The sequence below is a fragment of the Acinonyx jubatus genome, chromosome B4 (assembly GCF_027475565.1).
Source record: "Acinonyx jubatus isolate Ajub_Pintada_27869175 chromosome B4, VMU_Ajub_asm_v1.0, whole genome shotgun sequence".
Classification (NCBI taxonomy): Eukaryota; Metazoa; Chordata; class Mammalia; order Carnivora; family Felidae; genus Acinonyx; species Acinonyx jubatus.
In genome coordinates, this window is record NC_069387.1 from 26,901,459 (window position 1) to 26,928,172 (window position 26,714).

A 26,714-nucleotide genomic window follows, 5' to 3' on the forward strand; every position below is an offset into this window, starting at 1 on the left:
GGTACTCTAAATATCCTGCTTTACACACTATCTTAACTAAATTCTTTATGATATTTCAATAGCTTTAAGGACTTCTTTTTTTATAGAAGTTTATTTATTTATTTTGAGAGAGAGAGAGGGAGCATGCAAGCAGCAGATGGGCAGACAGAGAGGGAGACAGAGAATGCTAGGAAGGCTCCGTGCTGTCAGCACAGAGCCTAACCTCGGGGTTCAATCTTACGAACTGTGAGATCATGACCCGAGCCAAAATCAAGAGTCAGGTGCTTAACGGGCTGAGCCAGCCAGGCACCCCACTTTGAGGACGTCTAACCTTAAAATACACATGCTCTCTGCAATACCACTTTCTCGTCTGGAGAGAAGGGAGGAAGGAAAGAAATACCAATCTGGCTTTCCATCCAAAAGGCTAAGTGGAACAGTCTCTCTTAAAATTTGTTAATCATCTAGTATCTCTGTAACATTTTTCCTATAAAAAGCAAATGAATTTAGAAATAGTTTCCTCCCTTGGCTCTCAACAAATGAAGGAGCTGTGCTCATAAGTTATATTTAGTGGCCAGAAACTGACGATACTAATAGCTGTCATTTGCAGAGTGCTACGATGTGCCAGGTGCTCTGTGTTTCTCTCATTCATTCTCCTGTGAACCCGATGAAGAGGGCAGCATGAGACCAGCTAACATTTATGGAATGTTGACTCTGTACTGAGGACGCTCACTAAATACCTCATTTAATCCTCATAGCAAGACCGTGCTCTGTATCACATAAAGAAACTGAGGCTCAGAGAACTGATTTCCCTAAAGGTGCACAATTCATAAACAGCAACATGTGCATCCAACCCAAGTCTGTCTGACTCTGGAGCCCAAGTATTTCCTCCTTCAGGTTTTGGTACCTCCTGACAAGCAGGGGAATTGGGAGGCACCTTTACTGGGAATGCATTCAGCTCCCCCAGGGGGGCAGCCGGTCCTTTTGCAGTTAATGAGACCTACAGAGCCAGCCAAGAGGTGGTACAGGATGACTGTGAGTAGTAGCAGGTTAATATCAGGCTAGGTCACAAGCTGTGGCTCGCAAACTTTGGTGCTCATTAGAATCAGGGAACTTGTTTTAAGGCAGGTTTCTGGGCCCCGCCTCTATGTTTCTGGCCAATGACAGCTAACCACCTGTTCTTTTCCAAACAGCCCATAACTTCACCAATTCATACTTCAACAGATTCGGACGATGACATTTCCAAGCTTAGTGGTTTATGTTGTGAATGGCAGTCGTCATCAGGTATCTGGCCATTAAGAAACTCACAATCTGGGGTGATGAAGGAGGCCTTCGTGCACATAGGAAGGCTGCAGAAGGCACACACTTATTTGGAGATGTTAGTAGAAATAGTGTCTGCCATAGCAAGGAGTACAAAACATAGCACGTAACCTGGAAAATGGGAGTGTTAAATAAATAGACGTAACTCAGCAGCGGGAGTTAGCTGTGAACTTAAAGAGGTTTCATGGCATCCGCCTTTCTGCGAAAGAAGAGAGCATTCTGTTTTCCCAAAGCAAAGATATATTGGTGTCTGTGGGGATCCTTCTTACTGTCTTTATATTAGCGTTTCAAATCTGCCTCTAAGAATATCTACCTGTCTTCTAACTTTTTAAAATATTCTTTTCAAATTTTGTTATTTACTTTTAGAGAGAGAGGGCCAGAGAGAATCCCAAGCAGGCTCTGCACCATCAGCACAGAGCCCGATGTGGGGCTCGAACTCACAAACCGTGAGATCATGACCTGAGCCAAAATCAAGCGTCGGCCACTCAACCAACTGAGCCACCCAGGTGCCCCTGTCTTTTAACATTTAAATACATTCCTTTAAACGTAGTTATGAAGACCCTATGATTTTACATCAAATGACTGAAAATCAGACTTACCATCCTGCAACCACTTCAACATTATTTTGTCCTCACGCTGTTCGGTCTGCCAACATTCCCATTCCCCCCCGTGTTAGTGCCCTGTTCATACTACGGTTCATTAGGACAGCTGGATAGATAGATAGATAGATAGATAGATAGATAGATAAATAAATAAATAAAACGGAACAATTTACTGAGGGGTAGCCGTGAAGAATTCATAACTAGGAATGTTCTTCTACATTTTAAATGAATCCTTCAACATACAAAATCCATCATAACCTCATAAGTAGGCACGCCTACTGGTAAACAGGTGGCCCCCGATAAAATAAGCAGGTGGCCCTTGACCACGGATAAGGCAGTGCTCTCTGGAAAGGATAGTCGTTGTGTTTATGAATATCATCTGTTCCAAGAATGTATAATATTATAGCTCCAGTGTATGCTGTATAGAGAAGGGGGGAGAATAGGACTGGATTTAATATTACATCTGTGACTGGTTAGTTATGGTAACCTTCAGGTATTTGGTGGTTTCAGCTAAAGGTCTGATGCACATTCCAGGCATCAAGAACTATAGGGAAGACTATAAAAATGTTTAGACAAAGAATGAATACATTCACTAGTTTGAGAAAACTAGAAAGTACATGCAGTTCCTGCCATCTTGAGAAAGGCACTCAGTTCGGCCTCTCACCAAGAAAATGTGCTCCTGGTCCCCATGCAGGAGAGGCCCCAGTGATGGCACTTGCAGGAATGGAGAGTCTTGCGGGGCCTTATCAGCAAAGACTGGGGAAAAATGAACCCGGTTATCAGGGGAGGGTGGGTTACAAAAGAAACACGGCAGTAACTATTCTGGAACTTGCTAACCAACGTTCTAGCCAAATGAGACACTGGGCTACTTTTTAACTACTGTTGATGTAAGGCTGGCTTCCGTCAATTTATTTTCTTTTCCCTGAATTATGTTTCATGTCTGTTTGTTGCCTTCCTACAAACTACTGATTATTCCCTTTGCCCTCTCTTATTTGCATGTTGTATATTGCCTGCTTTTAGAAAATTTAATTTCTGTTGGATTACACCAAAGACACAAATAGCATGCAATCTGCCTGATCTCTATGTCACCCAGGTACTTGAAAGGCTCATCAACAGAGTTTGAGGAGAGTAAGCTGTTTTTAAGACAGAACACGGAAAAAGCAAAAGCAAAACTCCAAACAGATTTAACACAGACAGAAATAATTCAAGAAAACCTAGCCCTTTTCTCAAAGTGCTGGCTAGCCATTTTTCCTGTGGTAACCCTTAGCCCTCACCTAAGTGTTTTGACCCCATTCGTATGGCGAGGATTTACAACTTTGTATTTGCACAGTGTGAGTTTAAATGATCACTCTTCATTTCCGAGGTACTCACCAATTCAATTCAACAGATAGCTGTTTCATCTAGCTGCCAAAGGTATGGTGCTCAGTTGGGGTAAACAGCGGGACTGATTTGTACCTGGGTCTTAATTTATAAAGGTGACTGAGTGACAACCTGAAGATGTAAGTACCATTGGAAGAAAAGTTCCCGGGCACCTAGGTGGCTCAGTCGGTTGAGCATCTGACTTCGGCTCAGGTCATGATCTGTGGTTCGTGAGTTCAAGCCCTGCATTGGGCTCTCTGCTGTCAGCTCCAGAGCCTACTTTGGGTCCTCTGTCTCCCTCTCTCTCTGACCAACCTCCCCCCGCCCCACCACTCACATGCATGCTCTCTCAAAACAAATGAAAGAAAAGTTTCAAGTTACTCACTGTTCCCCTAGAAACAGGCATGGCACGCCATGCTGGACCACAGGGGGAAGCACCAGTGTCCATCAGGAGGCAGAAAGAAGCAAGAGAAAAGCACAGACCACAGCCTTTACTGAGGTCTCTGTGCAAAAGGCAAGGCAGGGCTGGGGAATCAGCGGAGGGTCCGCTGGTTTGAATAACTCTAGTAGGTTTTGAGGCAGGTGGAGAGGAAAGGGGCTACCTGGGATGATTAGGTCAGGGAAGACACTGACTTGGTGTGTGACAGGTAGATAAGGAGGTGGTTTAGAGGATGGGCTCTACATCACCAGGGGGTTGTAAACAACCATGGCCATCAGGTTGGCCCTGTACTGTGATTGATAGATGCCAAATAGACAAGCAGAAGGGTGAAGAAAACACAGTTAGGATGGGGATGATCCTAGTGGAAGGGGACAATCCCTTCCACTTAGGAACTCAGAACCTAGTAGCTGAACTAAACACATGGGTTGATGAAGCAAATGCAAGGCATGCCACGATCAATGCTGTACCAAGAGCTTAAACAAGATGCTAGAGAAGTTTCACAGAGGCGAACAAGCAAGCTTGTTCAAGCAAGACATAGAAAGCTTTCTTATATGGGAGATTTCCGATATCTTCAACACTCAACTAGGAGCACTTCTTCAAAATCAGAGCACCCTGGTAACAAATGCTGCCCTTATGTACGTGAAAGACAACAAGTCAAGACCTAGCAAGTACCTGGCACATAAGAAATATTAAATGAGGGCGCCTGGGTGGCTCAGTCAGGTTTAGCATCCAACTCTTGATTTCGGCTCAGGTCATGATCTTGCTGTTTGTGACTTCGAGGCACGTGTTGGGCTCTGTGCTGACGGTGCTTGGGATTCTCTCTCTCCCTCTCTCTCTGCCCTCCTGCACGCTCTTGTGTGTGCTCTCTCACTCTCAAATTAAACAAATAAACTAAAAAAAAAAAAAAAAGAAAAGAAAAGAAACATTAAATGAAAGGTAGTTCACACTTCTCCCCCCCAAGTCGGTGTCCTTTTTGTGTTGCTAGCCATTGCCAACTTAATAAGAGGCCAATATGTCATTCTCTCCCCCAATGGAAGCATTGCATTTTTTTTCAATGAATGTTGGTAACCAACTTGTATCCTTTTTGTTCACATAGTTCCCATTTTTTAATAAGAAGTCGTATGTTTTTTTTTTAATGTTTATTTATTTTTGAGAGAGAGACAGAGCATGAGTGGGGGAGGAGCAGAGAGAGAGAGAGGGAGACACAGAATCCGAAGCAGGCTCCAGGCTCTGAGCTGTCAGCACAGAGCCTGACGCGGGGCTTGAGATCAGGGACCATGAGATCCTGACCTGAGCCGAAGTGGGACGCTTAACCGACTGAGCCACCCAGGCGCCCCAAGAAGTTGTATGGGTTAAAGAAAATGCTAGAGTTGTTTTTAGTTGATCCCTGATTAGCTGGTATGTGATGGCAAGAGAGGCAGCTCAGGGCTGCCCATGTCTGGACTACTCTGTTGTCGGCCACGTCACTGTCTTTTTGAAGTCACGTGTGCATCTCCCTTCTACCAGTGGGATCCCAGCCAGCCACTGTCACTCCCTGGAGGACAGGAAAACAAGGTTTCCTTAATGAATCTGGGAAAGAATCGCAGACTGCAGGCAGGGGGATGCGTGGAATGTTCTGTCAACCACTAGTAAACAGAACCCTTTGCTAGGGTGGCGACAGGGCTTGGGAGAGAGGCAGAGCTAGGCTGTTTCCCATTAATGTGTAGCCTCATGGAGGAAAAAAGCCAACAAAGAGATAGCAAATGATTAAAAATGATTTTTCTTATGCAATAACCATGCAGATTCACTCTCCTTAGAGTGAAGGTATATGATTAAAAATATTTGTTATTCTTCTCTTAATCCCCAGGATTGTCAATTTTCTGTCTGGGTTGATGCCAAATCTTCTAAGTCAACAGTTAACAAACATCTATTGCATTTTATTCACAGGGGGCATCGCTGTACCATTCCTCACCATCATACAATGATGGTGATGACTACTGTATTTTGTTTTTTTTTTTAATTTTTTAAAAATGTTTTTATTTATTTTTGAAGGAGAGAGAGACAGAGCATGAGCCAGGGAGGAGCAGAGAGAGAGGGAGACATAGAATTTGAAGCAGTCTCTAGGCTCTGAGCTGCCAGTACAGAGCCCGACGCGGGGCTCGAACTCACGAACCGTGAGATCATGACCTGAGCCGTGCCTATCATTCTGTTAGGTTTTGATACACTCTTTCTATTTCTTGTGCTCTATTCTTGCTTCTCAAATTTTATTTGTGTAAGAATCATCTGGACCTTTACTGGACATTCACTTTAAGAGTACAGATTCCTGGGTCCCAACCGCAGTAATTAGAAATTCTGATTGTGTCCGACGTGGATGAGGACCAGATATTCGGCTTCCAGTCAAACCCAACATTAATCTGAAATTAGGTGGTCCATGGAATGCAGTTTGAGAAACAGATTTCCAGTTTAGGGCTAAAAATAATTATGCAGAATAGCCTCTGAATTAATATAGACCATGTCAGTATCTAAAAAATATATAAGGTTTATTAGCACTTGTTGACATAAAACCTTTTGTAGTTTTTGTATAATACTTATTGTCTGACTTTTAGTACAAGCCAACGAGAAGGATTCAAGATTTTATCAAGGACATTAATCTTTAAAAAATGAGAACTGGTAGTGTTTTTCAAACTCAGAAAAACATCAAAGAATATCTAAGTCAACGAAAGGAAACCGTATATTAGGTCATCACAAAAGAGCCCTAAAGCAAGGAGGGAAGAGGGTTATTCTAGGTCCTTGAAAAGGCAAGGAGTTAAAGAAACAAGGGTTTTTTTTGTTTGTTTTTTTTTTTTTTTTCATTTTTTTTCTTAAGAGGCCATTAAGCATTCTTTCTCTGGTCATCGCACATCTGCCCTGATGACTCAATAATCCAAGTTCCTTCCTGAGTCTGTGAAATCCCTTCTCCAGGACTCAGAGAAAGGCGGAGACATTTGGGCACCCGGGGCTGGAATCTGGCTCACGTTCCCTAGCCGGTGCTGGGTTTCTAACAGCATCACGCTCAAAGTTGTTTTCAATCATATTTTATATCACATATCCCATAAGCAGCAGATAGATATTTTTGTCCTGTGTTTAAACCTCCCCGAATCAAGTAGGTAGGAACAAGTGACTGAAGTTGCACAGAAGTGGGGTGGGTGGCAATGAGAAGGAACGTGACTCTTCTTACAGTCAAAATAAAACTTACACAGGTGGTTTCTGAGCGACAAAATCCTGACTTACGAAGAAATTTCCTTTCCTCTAAAATCATAACCGCCAACATATGCATACATGCGTATGTACAGCTGGCTTCTCACATATCCTGTCCACCACCTCGTGTCCATGCCCCTGTCACCAGTGTGGCAAATTGCCCAACGGATGGACCTCAAACTTTCATCCTCATCTGGGGAAGCACCACCCTCCCCTTTGTAACTCAGACAACTACCTACTCGTACTCATGTATCTTTTCAACCTTACCTCCTTCTTCATTTTTCTATTTTCAAATCTTTTGAAAAAATCTCCATCCTTCTCCTCATTCTCCAGCCCCTCCACCACCTTCTATCCTCATGTTTTCATTTGCTTGTTCATTTGAAATGGCCTTAGTCATGGTTGGGAAGCAATAGAACAGGGCTGGTGACACATCAGTGCTGGAGAAAGAGGGAAGCAAAACATCTTGAAATGAGGTTGTCATGATAAAGAGCCAGTGCTCAGAAACCACAAAAATCTTTGAAATTGCACCATCATCTTCTTCAGAATATACAGTATCTCAATCTCATTACCTTCCTCTAATGAAATCTGCCTTTACCAACCTTTCTGCTGAGACACAATTTCTTATTAAACTTTATTTAGGTATGTTTAGCCTAGTTGCTGGTATTGCTTCCGTGTTTTCTCTACTGCAACTATATAGCATTTCAGTGACATTATAAAACTTCTGCGGGGGTGACCCAGAAACCCAACAATATAACATTGTTCTAATCAGTTTTCAGGCTGATAAATGATCTCGCAGGAATATTGAGCTCCATATGTGTCTGCATAGTGCTGGGCACGTATAGGCATTCCACAAGAAGAAGAAGTTATTTCATTGATTTGACAAATTGAGGACAAATGGGAATTGTATGTCACTGAAGCACTCTGTCCCTGAAAGATGTGTTTATGGCAAGAAGTAATGTCACCACTGTGTATGATTACGATTTTCCAGAAAAGCCGCTGCGATTCATTGTCTTTTTTTCTCATCTTAACTCCTCCAGCCTGGAGATGATACCCTTTGCCTCTGCCTAGACACAACCCACCTGTCCTCCAGGGTGCCCTCCCAGAATGCCTCCCCTGCCGGCTCCAGCCCACAGAACTTTCCATGGTAGGGGCTGCCACTTTCTACATTTTCACTATGTGCCAGGACTATGCTGAGTGCTCAAAAGGCCTTACTTACCTCCTTCAATTCTCATTTCCTAGGAGGTGAACACTGTCATTATCCCCATTTTGTTAGAGAGGAAATTGAAGTGGACAGAAGTAAAATAACACATCTAGAAAGTGGCAGAAGTACCCCAAATCGGGATCCACACCTTCTTCCTTGAGCACCTCATCACGCTGCCCTGTCTGCACCGTCTCCCCGGTATGCTTGATGTGCGGTAGATAACGCACACACACACACAGCATCGGATTTGATTGTTTCTCTTTTCCAGTGTGTTTAGCTCTTTTGCTCTCTTGGCCTATATACTCTTCCATAGTCAGCGTTAAGGGCAAGGGTCTTTGGCCTGATTCTGCAACTTCTGTGTGCCTCCCTGAGCCCCAGTCCCGGTAGTGAGGATCAAAAGAAAACAATCCTCGGACCAGGGTCGCCCATGGTGACAGTGCAAACAGCTTCATGTGTTAATGCTGTTCTGACACTAAATCCACGGTGTGGCTAAGAGGTTTCCTAAAAATTCTGCAGGGATTCCAGTCTGCTCTGCCATCCATGTTTGCCCCTTGGACTTGACTTAGCCAACACCCTCTCTCTCTCTCCAACTCATCAGCAAACTTGAACGCTTCATGTCTTTTCTCTACTCTCCAAAGTACAAGGACTTTTGCCCCTGAGTGGACCTGGCAGTGGTCTAATCACTGCTGCCAGGGAAACGTGGAGTGGGCTACGAATAATTGTTCATTCTGCTCTGAACTCTCCCTCTGACCTCCTCCTTACTCTTGCCTTTAGGCAAATCCTACTCCTAGCCTCAGTTTCCTCATCTATCACAAGAGAGGATAAACTAACTGGCCTCTAAGTCTCCAGCCTATAGCTAAGGCTCTTAGAGGTCTTTTTTTAAACGAGGAAATCCCAAGCACTAAGCTGTTGTCCCCGGCATTATTTACTGCTCCTCACACCTTCCATGATTGTGTTTTTCTGAAAGTGCGTGTGTATGGGTGTTTGTGTGTGTCTGTGTTTTATGTGTGTCTTTGTGTGAGTGTGTATATGTGTGTATATGTGTGTGGGTTTGCCTGTGACCGAATGAGGGTGTTTGTATGCATCTGTGTGTGACTGCATATGGGTGTGTTTATATGCATCTTTGCGTAATTATATATGAGTGTGTGCATCTGTATACGAATATTTTTGTTTTGTATGTATGTGTGTGTGTGTGTGTGTGTGTGTGTGTGTGGACATTCGCACAGTGTTGAAGCCGCTCAAACCTAAGTGACAGGGAAAAAGAGAGAAGGTCCAGTCACCTGTACCTCTGGGGAGACCCACCCACGCAGGGCCCACCCGAGGCGGGTGAGCTAGGCTCCCTACTCGGGTGCCGCCCTCCCGCTGAGAGAGCCAGAGCCTGGAGGCCGCCTAGCGGGCGGGGCGGGGATGTGGGCGGGGCGAAGCCGGGCGGTGGGCGGGGATGTGGGCGGGGCGAGGCCGGGCGGTGGGAGGAGATATAGGCGGGGCGAGGCCGGGCGGTGGGTGGGGCGGGCGGCGGCGGCTCCGGGCATGCTCCGCCGCGGCGGCTGCAAGCGGGGCGGGTCGCGCTGGTCCCCGGCCGGCCCGAGCGGCGGCGGCGGCGGCGGCGGCGGCGCGGGGCAGCATGAGGGAGCCGCTCGGTAAGTCCCGGTGTGTCTCGCCCCTCCTGACTCCCGCCGCCCATTTGGCCCGTTCCCACGGCGCTACGCGGGCCTCGCCCCCAGCCTCCCGCGCGCGCCCCCAACTTCTCCAGCCCGGACGTTGCTCCGGTGCGAGCCTCCCCCGGCGTTGGGGGCGTCCGCACCCCCGCCCCGGGTGTCCCACACGGTGCCCGGCCCGGCCGCCGCGGGCCGCACGCCCGCAGCCTCGGGGTGAGGGAGCGTTCGCTTTTGCTGGGAGGGGGCGTCCGCGCCCCTCAGGTGCCCAGCCCGGGTGCGGGACTCGCGGGTCCCGCGCCGAGGGCCGCGGCTTGCGTTAGCGCTCGCTCGGCCCTTTTCGCGGGGAGGGCCCGGAACGGCGGGGGTCGCTGCCTCGGCTCTCGGCGTCCTCCCCGCCGGCCCGGCTCCGGCCAGCCCGCTCTTTCGCCTGCGCGCCCCGACTTCGCGGACAGCACCCCAGGAACTGACAGCCGCTGCTCAGAGTCTCCGAGGTCCCCGGTTCCCACGGTGGTCCCCTACCCGCCACCCACCGCCCCCCCCCCCCTCCCCCCGGCAGTCCGGACCTGCCCGCGGGACGTTGGGAGCTCGTTGCTGCGCCCGGCGCTCCCTGCTCGGGTCTCCGCCCGGCCTTGCGCGCCCACCGCTTTGCCGGGTCAGGACCCGGGATTAGGGCGCTAATCGCCGCTGCTTCCCAGCAACTGCCCGGGGCTGCCGGGCCTCCCCGGCTGCTGGTGGTTAAGTTGGGGGTGGAGGGGGGGAGAGAAAGGGTGGGAGAAAGGAAAGAGCCCCGCCTGAGAGTGCTGTAAATCTCGTTAATCAGCTCGTTTATGGGATCTGGAGCCTGCCTGCCTGCGCCGGGTCTTCGCACTTGGATCCCCTGAGTACCCCCACCCCACCCCCGTCGCCATCAGTTCACCCTAGAATGCCCGGGTTTGCCTAGATGCCCTGACCGCAGTGAGGTTCAGCACCGCTCTTGGTCCTTGTTACTGGAGGTAGCAGCCCAGCCCCCTTGGGTTCCTCTGGGGTTTTGAGAAAGGAGCTGTGATTTCACTACTGGAAAAAAAGAAAAATGAGAACTCCTCGCCAGCGCGACCTGGTCATGCCCCGTTCCTTGCTCATCCGTGCTCTCTAGGAGCAGAGGACTTTGGGGAATTAGCTTAGGCAGATCACCCTCCCTTTCCCCCTCCCAACACATACACCCTGCCACCCTCAGGGCCATCCCCGGCATCTCCTCCCTCTACCCCCATGCTCACCTCTCCCTCCCTTAGTCTAGTTGCCTGGCCTGTCTTAGGGAGACGGATGGAGTAATGTGGACCACACAATTTCAAGGGTGTGTGTGTGTGTGTGTGTGTGTGTGTGTGTGTGTGTGTGTTGCATCTTCAGGTCTTCCTTCTCTGGCTTTTTGTCTTTTCAGATTTGCAAAGAACAGACATCCTAGGGATTTGAGATGAGGGTTGGAAGATGGGGTGGGAGGGGTCGGGCTGCCTGAAATACTTAGACAAAAATGGCAGACTCAGTATTCAAAACTGAGTGGTCACAGGCTATGCAGGTAAAACTTCAGGAAAACAGTGCCTTGAGTCAGGCAGTTTTAGAAGTTAAGATGACTGGATTATGGCCCTTTGGCAAGGCAAGCGTGTATAGTGTTTTGGAACTCATATGCGGATTCTATTTCAGGAGAATTGTGATGGTTTTCATGTGAAATTGGGAATTTGGTAAATTCATGTGGTTTTTCATAATGTTGTGTGGGTTTGAACTTTCTATTTACCTTGCTATTAGGTGTCTAATTCTTAGCCACCAACTAAACAGGCATCCTGCAGGTCCCTAACTATTACTCTGGGGAGGCAACTTGTAGCAAACAGTTTTCACTCCCACAAGAGTGGGTGAGCAAATATTTGTTGAACAGAGGCCTTAATCTGCTCGGCCTTCCTCCTGGCAAACTTCACCCTGTGCTCCAGAGAATGGAAGGTCAGGCCCTTGGCAGGCCCAAGAGATTTAAGGGGATTGGGTGGGCGGAGAAAGCCTGTGCCAGGAAAAAAAAGAAGAAAAAAAACAAACCAAAATTTTTTTGTCTTTCTACCTCCTTGGGATATAACTTAAAGTGCCCGAGTGTTCACATGCTCTGGAGGACTTGACAAGCTAATCAGAGTTAGCTAATAACGCATCTGAGTCGTCACAGACTCCAGAGGCATATGGATTATTGTTCAATAGCTATAAAATGTAACTGGAGATTGGAGGTACACAAGGAGAGTAAATAAGGACCAGTTTTTCATTTAAAAAAAAAAAACACCCAAATCTGAAAAGATCCTTGGACTATAATTTTTTTTAAATGCAGCTTAAAAATAAACTAGAAATGCTATCAGTAAAGACAGCCCAGAAGTCTGTGGTTCCGCCAAGTTCCCATTGTCCTTGTTGGAGAGTCCTGTAGTTTGGGAGGACAGTAAACACCAGTCGTGCTGTAGGAGTCCAGAATTTCTCCCTTAATGAGCTTGGCGGGATTTCACGCTAATTAATCTAGAGAGAGTTTAGAACACAGAGTGTTGCGTTGAAACAATTGTTCTGTTGTGGTTTTGATTTTGATAAGCGAAGACTATGCCTCTGAAATCCTTTAGGTCTATCGTTGATCCCATTACCGCTGTTTCTTTTTATTTATTTATTTACTTACTTTTTTGGTAACAGATGTTGTTTTTCACCTTTTGGATGGGAAGGGTTCTCTCACTCATTAAAACCTTGCTGCTGTGTTTTGTTCCAAGAGCTTACCAACTTAAGGAGTGCTGAGGGACACTTACTTGGTAAGGCCAGCAGCCTGGGGCGGGGCGGGGGGGGGGGGGGCAGATGGGTCTCCAGTACTTTGATATATCCTTTAACCACTAACATTCATGTAAAAAATACAGGAACTGCCCTGGTACTGAAATGTCAGTTATCTTGATTTAAATTTGTGGTATCTTGTTTAGAATTTGGACTGTTACCTTTACTTTCTTTAAATATATTCTCCAAAAACTTTCTGTAGATAATATATTTGGGCACAGGCAGGCTAAACTAGTAAAGATTAATTATTAGACCATGAAATATCCTTGTAAGTTGCTGCTTGTTGGTGATCTGTCTGTAGCTTACCTATAAGCTTGTTTCTTCTGTACGTAAATGAAAGAATGAAGAGTCACCAAGATACATTTCGAAGAAGAAAAAAAAAAAAGAGAGTGAGAAAGCAACTGCATGTATACAAAGAATAGGAGAGATAGAAACCGAACTGTTGGTGGTTATCTCTTGGCACAGTGGGGTTACTGGGAACTCTTACTTTTTTCTTCAACACTGAATTTTGCAGCGTTTACTTCTAGAATAACTTTACATGACTTTTGCAATTAGAAAATAATTTACAAGTTTTATGAAATGATTTAAACTTTAACATTATTATAAAACCTTGGCTCTTTTGTTCTCAAGATATTTTCAAAGAAAACTAGTGTGTTCTAAGTTTAATAGACCATTCCAGGAATCTTTACATGTGGAGTTTGACATGCATGTTGGTAGTGGGATTAAATTCTAGTCTATTGTAAGTTTTATGGTTATTTTCGCAAATAGCCAGAAATTCCAGAAGATTTAAAAAATCTTATCCAATTTCACTCCTTTTCTTAATGACCACTAATCTTTCAGAAATGTTAATGAGGTACTTAGGGTCTCATAAAAAGGGGGTGGGGTCACCAAAGCAATAATTGTGTGACCAAACGTAGAGGTGAAAGAGAAGACGGGAGCGCGTGTGTGTGTGTGTGTGTGTGTGTGTGTGTGTGTGTGTTCACTCAGGTCTTGGGGGAAAAGACAAAAAAGAAGTTAGAAGAGATAATATTTATGAAAAAAATAAAGTGCATAACATTTGGTACTTTGTTTCCCTTGTCTCTCTCTGTTTTGGAATCAGTGCCTTAACACCGACCCAACCCAGCAAGATTAGCATTCCAGAAGTCCTTTTGATCTGAGACCCAAGTTTTCCACCTCCTTTTTTTTTTTTTTGTCACCCTAAAGAAACTTAACTCAGGAATGGTTGCCATACTGAAATTATTACTTCACAGATTAAATATGCTTTTTATGTGGAGAAGATTTTAACAACTTGAGTGCCCCGACAAGAGCTGGTCATCACAGTATTGTGGTATGGTAACAACAGCGTGTGAGCACTTCACCGCGCCAGAGTTTACACTGAAACTGTTGAGTTCTTTCTTTCACTGAGATGGAAGAGAGAAATGGCAATCCTATTGTTCATAAAAAAGTACATAGAAAGCAGTAAATATCCATGTGTCAGTTAGCAACGTGCTTCATCCTGCTGTTAGGTCTTAGCTATTTACCTCTTGTTTAAAGAAAGTACTTTGTTATATATTAATCATAACATTAGACTGAAAAGTTGTCAGTGGAAGAAGTATTTACAGTGAACTGCCAACAACTTGAGGGACTAATTACATCTTAAATATGGAATGTCAGTGAACACAACTGAGAAGTTTTAGGTTTTCTAGAAGAGTAACAATGTCTAATCAAGACCTTTAGAATGCTGTTTTGTAATCTTGTATTAGATTTTTATCAGCAGAACATGTAACTTTAGGCTTCCTGGAAACAGGTTAAGAAACTCTGTAGCAGATAAGACCCATGTGCCATATACTAGACCCTTAGAACCTTATGTAATTTATTGCTCATTTATTTTTTTCTTCGGTGTTTCTTTTCATTGAGCCTTCCAAATACGTAATATATTTTCACAGATACATTTTCCTAATCCTACCTAAGAAACTGTTCTTAATTGTTTTTCTTTCTATCTGTCCATCTATCCATCTATCAATTAAGTAAACCCTACCCCTAACGTGCGGCTCGAACTCAACAAGCCCAGGATCAAGAGTCACATGCTCTACTGACTGAGCCAGCCAGGCACCCCTAAGTTTTGTTTTTTTTTTTCTGATGGTGAGATCATATCAAGTTAAAGTACATGAAAGTGTCAGCATGTGGCCATTTTTTCCTTGAAAATGGCGTTACTTCATATGGCTCTACCAAATGCATTTCATGACAGGTCACTGTAAAATACAGTAAAATATAAATAAGAACATTAAAAAAAAAAGCAAACCAGAATAAAACACCACTGTTGACATTTTGATGTGTTTGCTTTTGGTGATTTTTCTCGTGTGTGTGTGTGTGTGTGTGTGTGTGTGTGTGTGTGTGTGTGTGAAATTGCTATTGCACTGAATGTAGGGTTTGTATCCTATTTTTCTGTTTAACATGGTACCATGAGCATTTCCCTGTGCCATTGTATATCTGAAAACATAATTTTATACATGTGTGTACATATTCTAGTCTACTGTGTGGATGCATCAGGGTTTTGTTTTGTTTTTTTAGCCATATCTCAAGTGGACATTTATTTGGTCTAATTTTTTTGTCATCATAATTGAAACTTGGGTAAGTCTCTTTATAGAAGATTTTGTGGGTATCTCTGATTATTTCATTAGGATGGATCCCAGGAAATGAGATTATTAGAGTTTCAGGTTTTTGAAGATTTTATAACATATCACTTTTAAGAAAGGAAATACCCATTTACACACAGATACTTCCCCCCTCCCCATTCATACGCCCCCACAAATAGGAGAACCCTTACAGCTTACCATGCCCGTACCAACAAATACTGCCTTCTGGAAACTTTGATAATTTGACCAGTGAATAATGGCATTTGGGTTTAATTTACGTATCTTTGATTACTGGTGAGAGTGATCATTTGTTTTACATTAAAAAAAATTTTTTTTTACATTTATTTATTTTTGATAGAGGCAGAGCACAAGTGGGGGAGGGGCAGAGAGAGAGAGAAGGAGACACAGAATCCAAAGCAGGCTCCAGGCTCCGAGCTGTCAGCACAGAGCCCGACGCAGGGCTCGAACTCACAAGCCGTGAGATCATGACCTGAGCCGAAGTCGGACACTTAACCGACTGAGCCACCCAGGTGTCCCAATTTGTTTTACATTTTTAATTGGGTATTTGTCTTTTTCCTTTATTTTCAGTGCATGTTCTAGGCAAATTTTAAAAGGAAGAAGAGTTTTGGTTGATCTCATGAGCTTATTAATAGTTTTATTTCATTGTCGTGGGGAGCCTTACAACTGTAAATACGAGAACAAAAACTATTTTTATTTTTAAGGCTGTAGAGGGAGGAGGAATTGGTACCTGTTATGAAATAACATCCATTTGCCAACGTCTATCCTGGTGATGAGCCCCTAATCGACATACTACAACCTAGACCATTGCATCTGCAAGGGAGGGTGTTGGCTGGCCTTGTGTCTTTATGTTCTTTAGTGCAGCCCAGTGCCTAGCACATTCAGTGTAAAACAAGTGTCCTGACCAACCTACGTTGGAATAAGTGTGCAACACCTGCCCTCCGGGACCCCTGGGTGGAGAGTTGCTGGATGGTGTACTCCATGGCCTCAGCCCCCACCCTCTCCTCTTCCTCTTCTTCGTGTGTGACCATTTTGCTCAGCTCTCTTGGTTGGCCTCTATGGGTGCTAATGGGGCCAAGGTCAGAGGTTCTGTCTTCGTGTGACCTATTTAGCTTTGTTCCGTGTCATGGCCACAAGCTGTACCCTTTTTACTGTGGCCAGCTGACTTAGAAACACATGCTGCTCATCACAAGGGTGAATAGGCTAGAGAGACAGACAGATTTCTAGAGCGAGAAGGACCCCGAAGAACCTTCAGAGAAGACTGAAGCCCAAAGATTTTCCCTTCTTTTGTGCAGTGTCTCAGGCTCAATTCAACACAACAGATACATATTGAACAACGTGGAGAAACAGAAATTCATCCCTACAATGAAGGGGTGGACAGCTCTCTGCTTAAATGCTAATGGCTAATATTGAATAGAACTTCGAAATCTACCACAAAATAAGATTACTTTAAGTGGTCTCATTCCGGTTTTTTGGACAGGACAAATAATCTGATGAAAATCCACTCAAAAATGATTTGGAGAAAAAAATTTATGGGACTGGGTTGGCTAAATTAAAATCAAATTACCTGTCATCTTCTCCAACTGATAAGTTATTTCTGATTTCCGCATTTCTCTTAAATGACCATTATCTTAGTCACCAAGTAAGACATTGCACTTGTTTTCTTGAAAATTACTTGTATTACTCCTTTTCCCCCATCTCCTCTGCTACCAGCCTTGCATGTTACAAGAGAAGAGACATAACTGCTCGTCTGCACGTCTGTCTGTGTTCTAACCACTTTAGTTGTCCACTTTCCCACCATACTGATTGTCAGGCACACTTTCCCCTGCTCGCCCAGACGCTTTTGTGGTTTCCCCTTGCCCAGATGAAGCCCAAATTCTATCAGTGTTGTAGATAAGAGTGACTATTTCTAGATCGATAGTTTTTCTTTTAGAATTTAGGTGGCTTTTTTTTCCCTTGGAGGTTACTCACTCCTCTCCCATTTACCATAGCTGTAGTTTGTCTGCTTCTCCAATTCACACAACAGGTTTCACGATAGCTCTGTAGGAGCCTGAATCCAAAAATGACCAAAGAGGGCTACTGAAGGTCACAGAGCAATGACGTGATCTATGTGTGAATGAGTCCTATTATTGGGCATTGAAAATTAATACAAACACTGCCATCAAAACCTTACAGTCAAGTGAGGCATCAGGCCTTGTGGCTGTGTGTGCGTATGTACATATGTGTGTGTGCCCTGGTGTGTACTGGGAAAGAATCCTGTAGAAGAGCCATCTTAACCCAAGAGAAGAAAGGAGATTTTTTTTTCCTTTTAAGTATAGTTTTGCACTTAAAAACTTGTTTTTAATGTTTATTTATTTTTGACAGAGCGTGAGTGGGGGAGGGGCAGACAGAGGGAGACAGAGAATCTGAAACAGGCTCCAGGCTCCGAGCTGTCAGCCCAGAGCCCAACGCGGGGCTTGAACTCACAGACCGAGAGGTCATGGCCTGAGCCGAAGTCGGATGCTCAACCAACTGAGCCGCCCAGGCGCCCCTAGTTTTGCACTTTAATGTCACCATGCCTTTCATTTTTCCTTGTTTATATTTATACAGTATTTGGTAAATTAGGAAACTTCTATTGTCATCAAGGAAGGAAATTTAGATGGGTAAGCCTAAAATAGTAGTGAGGGCTTTGAAGCTAGACAGACCTGTGTTTGAACCTCCGATCTGTGCTTACAGGCTCAGGCCCTCAGCCTCAGTATTCTTGTCTGCAAAATGGAGACATCCGTAGCTACCTTAGGAAGTTTGCTGGGAGCATAAAATGAAATAAAGTGTGCTTTCTCTCTGAACATGTTTGTTCTTATATTAAATGTTTCATCTGTGTGAATGGTATTTAGATATTCACAGAATGAAAAAAATAAATATTTAAAGTGAGCTCATTTGTCTCTTGTGTCCTGGCCCAGCTGGTGCCAAAAGTCCCCTCCTTCCCTGAGATCTATCCAGGCACCTGCACTGTCCTGATACCTCTTCCTAGATGAACAAGGTAATGAACCAAAGTAGGGAAGGAAAACATTTCTTAAATGAACTGGCTGGACAATCATACTTACAGGGTGATCTTACAGTGCAGATCTACCTTGAGGTGGAGGATTTTTTGGCTTAGAAGCAGTCTTCCTTCCAGAAGCTTCCTTGACCCCTTGAGACTGGGTTAGGGTCCCTTCTGCCTATTTTCCTGCTGTCTGTACAGCAGGATAGTAAGATTCTCAAGGGCAAAGTATGTGTCTTATTCATTATACTTTGAGTATCTGGTGGTTTCTAAGCACTCAGGAATTGTGCTTCAATGTTTTGGGCTCTCCAAAGTACCACTTACTCTTCTAAGTGACTTGGATGGAGATCGAAATATCCATTCCCAAAAGATGAGATATGTGGGTGATATAAAGCAGGTTTGACCTTGGAAATCAAAAGTCAGATCCCAAGGGATACAAGAGGAATTAGGAAATGGTCTAAACTTCATGGCGAAAATTAACAACTAATATGAAGTCTTTCCATAAGGCAAGTAGTAACCCTTCAGAGACAAACTAGAACCACTGTAGCATGATAAATCCACAATCTTGGATTTACGTGGTGATTTATACTTTTATATATATTTATTTGGTCCTCAAACAGTCTAGTGGGACGGGCAGATGGTAGCATTGCCATTTCTCAGATCAGGAAATTGAGGTTTGGTATAGTTAGTGACTTATTCCAGGGGTCATAGCTGGGGCTGGGTGCCAGCGGCATTAGCACTAGGATTAAAAGGATCACCCCTGATACTTTGTTACTTGAGCCATACCCATACCTTTCGAAGTTGTTAAATCCAATGCTGTAATAATTACATTTATGGCAAATTTTGCTGTGTATTTGTATTTACAGCCACCCTGTGAGTCGGTGGGTGGGTGATCAAGTTAAATACTGTTGATTTAGAATGCTGGGATCTCAGGATCAGAAAGAGACTTTAAAAGGGACAGCTTTTTGTCCAGTTCATTGGATGCCTGTCTCCTCAGCAAGCCAGCTCCTCTAATGGTGGCCGCTGTGACTGACGTGTGATGGGGCGCTTGCTACCTCTTGAGGCGGCCCATTCCGTCTTAAGTAGATGAGGATGCTAAAGACAGTAAGCAGAAGGTGATAGGGATTGGAAAACCCATGTAACTGTTCCCAGATCTGTCTCAGGTGGTGTTTAGCATGGGTGGAAATGAGGTGGAGGCCCAGGGGAAGAGTTGGGATGAGAAGGTGAAGAGTGTCAGCCCAAGGAGAGAAGTCCTCGGGGATCGGGTGGTGGCTGGGACCGCCCATTTGGGTTGTGGGGCTTGCGGGTCATGCCCGTTGCTCTTCGTTCTCCCGCACGGCTCTAGGCCCGGTGTCCTGAAGCTGGCGTGCTTTGTAATCCTGCTCCACAGAGGCACCTGGCCTCCATGAGGCAACACAAGTCCGGAGTTTCCAATAACCAGTATGCTTTTGACCTCACACCTGTAAGTTCGAGTTATGGCTCTTACCTTTTGAATCTTTTTTGAAAGAGGTTTATAGGTCGGCCTGGGTCGTCATGCCACTTGAGGGTTTGTTAAACACAATGTCCATGCGGACGTGACCATACCAGACTAACCAGACCATCTCCTTCCCCAGTAGGAAGAGGGGCCGCGTGCGTGTTTGGTGAGGGCCCTCTCTCCTTGCGCACTGGCAGGGGGCTGTGCCGTGGGCACTGCCTGCCCCCCTGTGTCCTGCATGGTACACTTGGCTTTTAAAGAGCCTGACACGGTAAGAGAAACTGAGTGTAATCAGACCTACATTCCAGGGCTTACTGTGGTGCCAACTGTATGTGCGACACGAAGCCAGTCAGTGGGGGGGACCCTCCCCGATCTATGGGGGCCCTCCCTGATCTAAATGCTACAATGACATAATTGCACCCCAGATCTATTTTGTATACCAATTCCCTTTCTCATACACACGCACATGCAGTTTATCTAGTGAACTCCTAATCATTCTTCAAAACCCAGCTCAAATGTCCCTTTCTCCTTTTGTGCATTCATTCCACAGTTATTTATTGAGAGCAGGCTATGTGCTAGATGCCGGGGGTATAGCACCACACAGAACAGGGAGCCGCCTTCGTGGCCTTGCCTCTGTGTTCCTGTAGCCCTCCCTGTGTTTGTAATGGGATCACTTTCCCCTGTGGACCGTAGTCCAGTGACTTGCAGTGGAATCCAAGAACACATGCTCGCCTCTCTGGTCCTTCCATTCCTGTGAACGGCCCAAGTGGTACAACCCCTGCGAGCCGTGCAGCAGGAGCGTCAGGAATGGCTTCTGCTACAGTAACCGCCAGGGCCTGTCAGCCTTCCATAAGACATGGGGGCCTCGTGGGAAGTGATCGACTTCCTGAGTTCGATGCTCTCTGCGCTGATGGCCGGGACTTTTCTGCCACCGTAACGGAGCATGTGGTGAAGAGCGAGGACGCGCCCGGTCAGCAGAATTGTGGGACGGGCCCCCGTAAGAATTCCCCCGACAGGAAGCACATGTGTCTCCCTTTCACCTGCACACAGGCCGGCAGGCATTTCCTGGCCATTGTTCGCGGGGGCTGCCATGGCGCCGTTTCCGTCCACCAGAGAAGTGGGGCCGGCTCTGGCCTAGCTCTTGCAGGCCTGGCCTGCGGCCCAACCTCCGGGGACGCAGGGCTGCTCCCCACTAGCCGGAAGCCACGGGAAAGAAGATTCCCCTGGGTAAAAACAAACACGGCCCCGCCTGTTTTACACCTGTGCTCACAGGTAGGTTCCTTCTGTTCTCCCGTGGTCCTGCTGCCCTGGGCCGGTTGACTTGGGGAAGTTGCCCAAGTAGAATTCATCTACCACGATGGGATTGGGCAGTGGCTCCAGAGGGAAGAGCTGCCCCAGGATTTGTTGGCGAGAAATCGGAGTCTTAAAAATTTCACGTCACAGGGGCGCCTGGGTGGCTCAGTCGGTGAAGTGCCCGACTTGGGCTCAGGTCGTGATCTCGCAGTCCGTGAGTTCGAGCCCTGCGTCGGGCTCAGAGCCTGGAGCCTGCTTCGGATTCTGTGTCTCCCTCTTTCTCTCTGCCCCTTCCCCACTCATGCTCTCTCTCTCTCTCTCTCTCTCAAAAAAAAGACAAACATAAAAAAAAATTAAAAACAATTTCACGTTGGAAGGGAGAAGTTGGGGATTGTGGAGCTGCTGGGTGTGCGTGCTTGGCCAGCCGGGCCCGTGGTCTCTCACAATGCGCCCAGAGACCTGGGCTCTGCTCGCAGCAGCCCGGTGTGGCCGCCCCCCAGAGCCCCCAGAGCGCCAGGGTGGATCACAGCTCCGTGCTGATGAGAGATCCGGCTCTGCCCTTTGAGAGCAAAAGGTATGGCTGCAAGATGACAAGTATAATAAGGTAAAGCCGGACACTGGCAGTTTCTCATTTTAGAAACTCAACGTGGTAATTGCAGCTTCCGCATCTGTATTTATTTTGCCTTCACTGCTCGTGCCCGTTGTTTTTGGATGCCCGGGGCAAGGGAATGGTGGACACTGTTAGTCATTTCATTGCTTCAATGCTAGTCCAGACTCTTCTGCAAGAGGCAGCCGGCACAGGGTGGGGTCCCCAGAGCCTCATCCTGCAGAGCCCGTACCACGTGCACCATCCCCAGTGAGTTAGACGGGGCAGAATTTTAGGGGGAGTGGTCCCCATTCCTTCACGTTCCCAACCGGGGACGAGTTTGGTGGGAGCGAGGGGAGGAGGACATGTCAGCCGCAGCTCCGGGGAGAGTCGGGCACCCCTCACGAACCCTCTCTGTTGTCCCTTCAGGGTGGGTCCTGCCAACGCGACGGTCCCGGCGGCCGAGCTCCCATGAAGCCAGCGCATTATGTACAGCGTAGAGGACCTCCTGATTTCTCATGGATACAAGCTGTCAAGAGGCATCCCGGCGCCACACGACGGTGACCGCGAGGGCCGCCGGCACGCCAGGCCCCGCGCGCGAGCTGGCCAGGGCCTGCTGAATGGGTGCGAGGATGGCCCCGCGGGTCCCCCCCCCAGTAAGCCGTCCCCGGGGAAGGGCCACGTGAGCGCCTCGGAAGACAGCCACCACCTACGGAGAGCCCTCGGGGAGCCCCAGAGCGCTTCTGCTTCTAGAGCTCGTGAGGCGGGGTAAGCTCCCACAAGAGCCCGCCGTTTTCTTTTGTCTCGGGGACTTGGCGGCAGGTTTGCAAGACCGATCCTTCAGAGAGAGGTGGGGAAGGGTGAGAGACAGGGGCGCTTCGTTCCATGCGCGGGGGGGTGGGGGGGTGCAGGGTTCGCCTCACTGAGCACAGGGCCTGGCCACGGGAGGCCTTCGATGAACAGTGGTCAGCAGGTGAATTCTGTCATGGGAAACCCACGGCATTTTAATACCCACCCTCTGTTTTCCCTTAGAATCTCCTCACGTTGCCTTCACTAGGAATCGTTTAAAAACCCTGGAGAAGCTAGTTTCTGTCAGGCACACATTCCTAGTGCATCAGGCTTCCTTAGTAATTAGTATGTTTCAATATTGCGTACATTACAGAGTTGGAAGAGGTGTATGTCCCCCTCCGTGTATGAAGAAGAAAACCTTTCTTCTTGTACATTTGTGTAATTTCGTTGGCTTCCAACCCATCTTTCCCTAGCACACACTAGCCCTAATGTGGGTATCCCATCTGAATACAGCTGCAATCTGTGGGTGTTTTCCTACAACAAAGAAGAGGGCGGGTTGGCTGGGGGGCCAGCGGGGGGGTAAAAAAGAGGGAATTTGGGCAGCTTGCCACAGAGCCGCATGAGAGGGGAGCCCTGTAGCCCTCATGCACCTAGAGGAGTTTCCACGTCATGCACCTAGGGTTTCCACCTAGAGGAGACCCTTGTCATCACTTCATAAAAGTGCGTTTGTCTCCAGGGCTGCATTAAGACCAGGCTCAGACTGCAGGAGGAGGGTTCTGCCTCTGTAGAGCAGGTTATGTAATTGTGCATAACCGGCAAGAAAGGGACCAAAGCAACCAGTGGAAGCAGAGGCCTATCTTCAAGGGAAACAAACAAACAAAAAGCCAAGCAAACTTAAAAGGGGAATGAGTTCAGTCTAAAGGGAAAGAAGCAGGCTTCCATGGTGAAAACTCACCTTTTCCCAGAAAGGATTTTCCATGTGGGTTGACGGCTTTCAGGTGAAGAAGGGAGAGGGTTCATTCTTAAAATTTAGAGCGTTCAGCCCCGTCGTTATCGAGTAAAAGCCAAGGTGATTGCCTTCCACGTGCGCGGTGCAGTGAAAGCAGGCTTATGTTGCCACGTCAGAACCATTTCTCTGGCCAGGGGCAAGGGTTAGTGGCCAGGTTCAGGATGACACCCACAATGGAAAGGGACATAAAACTGCTTTTATTTAACCTTGCCCTTCAGACTCACACTTGTGTCCACTACTGTCTTGGGCCTAAGTCTCTTTTTGGCCACGTTCCCTGAAAAACACGCCCGCCCTGGATTTTGGAAGAGGCTGCTTTCGGATGAGTTGGCTGAGAATTAGAGAATTAGTGTAATTACCACTACACAAACTTGTGCTGGACTTTGTCCTGCCCTCTGTTGCTTCTAGCTCTGTGCTGAGTATATCTGTACCTTCCACCTTGGATTTCGGGGCCCTGAGGCTGTACCTTGTCTCCCCTTCTTGTGTGTTTCCTACGGAGTTTGTTATGGTTGCTGGATACACAGTGTGTTTAATATGTGCTCGTGGATTCAGTTCTTTCTTCCACTGTTGAGGGGCAGAAGTCCTCAACTTGTAATGAGGTAAAGACTGGGGCAGTGGAATCCCTACAAATCCCCTTGGAGGCTGTGTGGGGGCTCCCTCAATCTCAGAGGGCTGGATCAGAGATCAGAGTTGGGTCCCACGGTGGGAGGCAGTAAAATCCCCTCTAGAATGCTCTGTGGGCCATGTGGCCCCCACGCTCGTCTACAACTTGCTCAGGACTTTCTAGCCCCTTTGTGCTAAAGGTTTTTGGGGACCCCAGGCACTCACAGCCCAGCCCCTAGGTAGGTAGGCATTATCGGATCTGTAGGCAGTCTTTCTTTCTGTCATGAGACGTGCTCAGTTCAGTGGCTTCGTGTAGCAATGGGATGTCTTCATACAGACGACCGTGTTCTCGGCAGATCTGGCCGTGTCCCCCCAGTTCTGAGGGGGGCTGATTACCTTCTGAGATGTATCTTAGCTGTCAGACTGAAGGTTGCCTTGTAGGGTAAAAACAGAATATGCATACGTGTTCGCAGAAATCCATGCCAGTGCCCAAAGCCTCCGAGACCAGCTGCAAGCCTTCCTGGGTTGAAGTGAAAAGATGTTTTCTTTCTCTAGTAGCTTACGGAGACCTGAAAACAGGAGGCAAACAGAAAAGCAAACAGAAAGGTAGGCAGGAGGATGCATTTTCAGGAGAAAAAAAAAAGTGCCTTGAGAGGAAATAAAGAGGTGCTAATCGTTAAAGCCTGAAAACTGAAGAAAAAACAAACCCAACAATACTTTGGCTTCTGTGAACTCTGAATCTGGGTGAGCAAATGGTGCTTTGCCAAATCCTAGCCTCCAGGCTGCTGACCAGGGCAGCTGTGGTCCTGCTGCGTGCCCATCCCACACGGCGACTCTTCTGGGCTGGGCTCCAGGTCTGGAGGGGCAGGGGGGCCCGGGAAGGGCAGGTGGGGCCCCCAACTCCACACCATCAGGGTGGCTGGGAAGCATCACGAGGGTACCCTCTTGCACTCTCTTAGGAGGGTTGAGGTTTGCCTTAGAGAGTATCCCCCCACCCCAGGCCAGTCCTCAGGGCCTCGTGGACTTCCCAGAGAAGGCGGTGGTCAAAGTGGTTTCCAAGGCCACGGGGGCCAAAAGAAGCCTGGTTTGTTTTATTCTGTTAGGAGAGCACATTAGCGGAGTCATATTTTATAGCCAAAGGACATGAAGCCCAGAGGTCCTCGGTGACTCTGTAAGGGCCACTCGGAAGGAAGCCTGGCTTGGGCCCCAGGCTCCGGGCTGCCAGGCAGGCCAGCGTCTGCTGCTCCATAGCGGTGTCGGGCCCGGACCAGCTCTCCCCAGGTGGGGCCTGTCCCTGCTTGAGAGGGGCCTGCATTTCTCCAAGCTCCTTTCACAGCTGCCTTGTGGTGGACTGTCCTCTCTCACTTCCTTGTCCTCTGCCCTCTCTACGGGCACGAGGGGATGTGCAGTGGCTCCCAGGGCACAGCTGTGTCCCTTTCCTGTCTGGGGAGCTGCCTAAGGAATGCATCCTGTCGTGTCTAATCTAATCTAATCTAATCTAATCTAATCTAATCTAATCACCTAGATCAGATACGTGTGCACAACGTGGCTTCTCTCTGTGATATTGTCTGTCATCTGGGGTGTGGCTTAAACATCAAGACTGCCTTGGGAGCATGATCGAGCTTCTTCCTTTCCCTTGCGAATTAACATCATCTTACAACAGAGTTTCTTATGTAAGGGCTGGTTATAGCCAGTAAAATGAAGAAAAAAGAAAAAAAGAAAAACCACAAATATGGAGCCTTGACTAGATTTCCAAACATGCAGGATGCATGTTTCCCAACTTGGCCGAAGAGGCTGTGCTTTGAGGTTGCACTGTTACCGCAACAAGTGACACGGAGATCCCGACACGGGCAGAGCATGACAGTTGTGTCATGTGGGGAGCTGAAGGAGCCGCTGGCTTGCTGAGAAGCTCTTTTACTCAGGTGGTGCAGACGGGCCCAAGAGTCACTTCCTGCTGGTACACACGTATCCGAATTAGTGAGGAGAGAGCTCCCTTCCAAAGCTACGTGCAGGGTGTTGCACTGGGTCCTTGACCCCCTTCTCCTGCAGCGTCACCCCCCCATCTCCGTATGGCCCTGCAGGCCTCCTTCTCCACGCCTGACCTGCCTGCCCTGTGCCTTCTCGTGCTTTCAGGGTGCCAAGCACGCGGGGCCACCGTGTGTTCCCCAGCACTAAGCCCTGCCTAGAAGCACCCGGGGCCCTCCTCCCACTCCCCTTGGAAGCCCCACCCATCAGTTTGGTGGCTTCTTCAGCTCTCCCAGTCGGAATGACTGGCTCCCCGGTGCTCCTCCAGGGTTGCCACCAGCTTCCTGAAAGCTGACCCCATTTCTGATTCACCTCTGGTTTTGCTAAAGCCTATTAAGGAATTTTGCACTTATTAAAACACTCAGAAAAACTTCTTTTGATAAATTGGATGAAACCTAGTGCTTTCCACGCCAAGGCAGTTGTGGAAGTGCTGAGCATTTCGGAACATTGGGATAAAGCGGGATGGGAAACGGAGGAGGTTTTTCCAGCGGGAGGACCTGTGTGAGGCTGGGGGTGGGGAGGAAGGTTCCACTGTGACAGGGAGGGGCGCTGGCTTTCTGCGCCGGGCAGCTGAGGTAGCAGTTTTGACGGCTTTGTCCACATGCCAACTCCTGGGGGATGAACAGGGAGGGAGGGAGAAGGAAATGCGAGTCACAGACTCGGCCAAACTCCCACTAGGCCGAACGGCCTCGGTGGTAAAATTCCCCTCC

The 26,714-nt window shown here is 47.3% G+C and overlaps 1 protein-coding gene across 3 annotated transcripts in view; it reads left to right on the top strand.

Moving 5' to 3' along the window:
- Window positions 1-26,714, top strand: part of JCAD (junctional cadherin 5 associated) — an 81,668-nt gene that overhangs the window by 29,985 nt on the left and 24,969 nt on the right. The window contains exons 1-2 of one of the 3 annotated variants that reach the window (XM_027073728.2): window positions 9,611-9,753; window positions 22,011-22,349. In XM_027073728.2, the coding sequence (XP_026929529.2) occupies window positions 22,069-22,349 (281 nt within the window). In that variant the 5' untranslated portion in view covers window positions 9,611-9,753; window positions 22,011-22,068. Of the gene's footprint in view, window positions 1-9,610; window positions 9,754-22,010; window positions 22,432-26,714 lie in introns of those variants that run through there. The other 2 variants (XM_027073729.2, XM_027073731.2) reach the window with 2 other exon arrangements.